The sequence below is a fragment of the Ceratina calcarata genome, unplaced genomic scaffold, assembly GCF_001652005.2.
Source record: "Ceratina calcarata isolate Rehan_Ccalc_2016 unplaced genomic scaffold, ASM165200v1 scaffold1100, whole genome shotgun sequence".
Taxonomy (NCBI): Eukaryota; Metazoa; Arthropoda; class Insecta; order Hymenoptera; family Apidae; genus Ceratina; species Ceratina calcarata.
In genome coordinates, this window is record NW_017131916.1 from 9,290 (window position 1) to 10,585 (window position 1,296).

At 36.9% G+C, this 1,296-nt stretch overlaps 1 protein-coding gene across 1 annotated transcript; it reads right to left on the bottom strand.

Annotated features, from left to right (window-relative positions):
* Nucleotides 1–288: 288 nt before the first annotated feature.
* LOC113463925 (uncharacterized) lies at nt 289–671 on the bottom strand. Its single transcript, XM_026811158.1, has one exon. It carries the CDS (start codon nt 560–562, stop codon nt 308–310), a length of 255 nt encoding a protein of 84 aa, XP_026666959.1. The 5' UTR covers nt 563–671; the 3' UTR covers nt 289–307.
* Between the last annotated feature and the right edge of the window lie 625 nt (nt 672–1,296).

The window sequence follows — 1,296 nt, forward strand, 5'->3', positions numbered from 1 at the left end:
TAGTGCCAATAGTTACCGAGTTATTTGCAAAAAACGAAAAACAGTTTTTTGCAAATTACTCGTAAACTATTGATGCTAGCGAGAAACTTTTATATAGAGATTGTAGGTCTCGTCGTCCTCTACAAGAAAGGTCGTATGCCATTTTCCCGAACTCGTTAAATATCGAAGTTAGAAGAAAAACAACTTTTTCGTCAGCATCAATACTTAATTGGATATTTCCTTCGATACTTTTTTGCACGTAGCTATTTATTATTAGCATTATTCTTCCGACGTCTGGTTTGTTTTTAATTATAGGAAATGCGTTTTTCTAAGGCACATAAACTTTTGGGATTAACTGTATAGCCAGTACATCCTTAACAAACGTACCTGCGGACCCTGCTCCTATTACGATAAAATCGTAGGAGGGTAGCAACACTTCGGACGGTATGTTAATCGGCGGTGCTTCGTTGTCCATCACTTCGTATTGGAAGTAGACCAACGCTGCCGCGAGCACCGGGAAGAACCACGAAAGCCCGCTCGACGCCGAAGTCAACCCACCCGCTAAAACACTTTCAATCCCCATCTTCTACTCCTTCCTAAGCGTTCTTATCAACTGTCTGCAATAATAATAAGAGATCAGAAATAAACAAACACCGATTAAATAAAATTCACTAAAAGGTGATTATTTTTAATAGGACACTCTTTGTCAAAAAATAATTAAAACGTATGTACAGATTGAATACGAATATTTATTATAAACGAAGGATGCTTTTCAAAATAATAGTTCAGACATTTTTTGTATTTAATTTCTAATATTTTTGCAATTTAATTATTAGTTAAAAATGTTTTGTTCTCTTTTAGTAAAAAATGGAATATTACACTCTTGTAACGATTAGAATTATTATGAAGAAACGCGAAATAAAAAAGATCGATTCTCGGCACTGGTTCGAAAGTCCCTGTTCGTGAAGCAGTCTCTTGGCTACTGAGGAATTGGTTCCGATACCGTAGAAATCGGTCGAAGGAAACCCCGGGACGAGTGGCGCACGTGTTGCCATCACTAAACGAGAGGAATATCAATGACACGTGAAACTTTCAGTTGTTAAGTAATTCTCTATTAACGCGACGTTCATCACGTACCACCCTGGCGTCGAAAGTTTCCGCGAAACTGGATCGCGCAAACAACAAAAGCAAACTTTTATCGTATCGATTTAAGAATGTATTGGCTGGGAAAAATGATTACCATAAGGGAACATGCAACTTTTAAGTCATTGTAATTTTTCAAAGAACCCATGAATTGATTTAAAATTTTACAGGTAG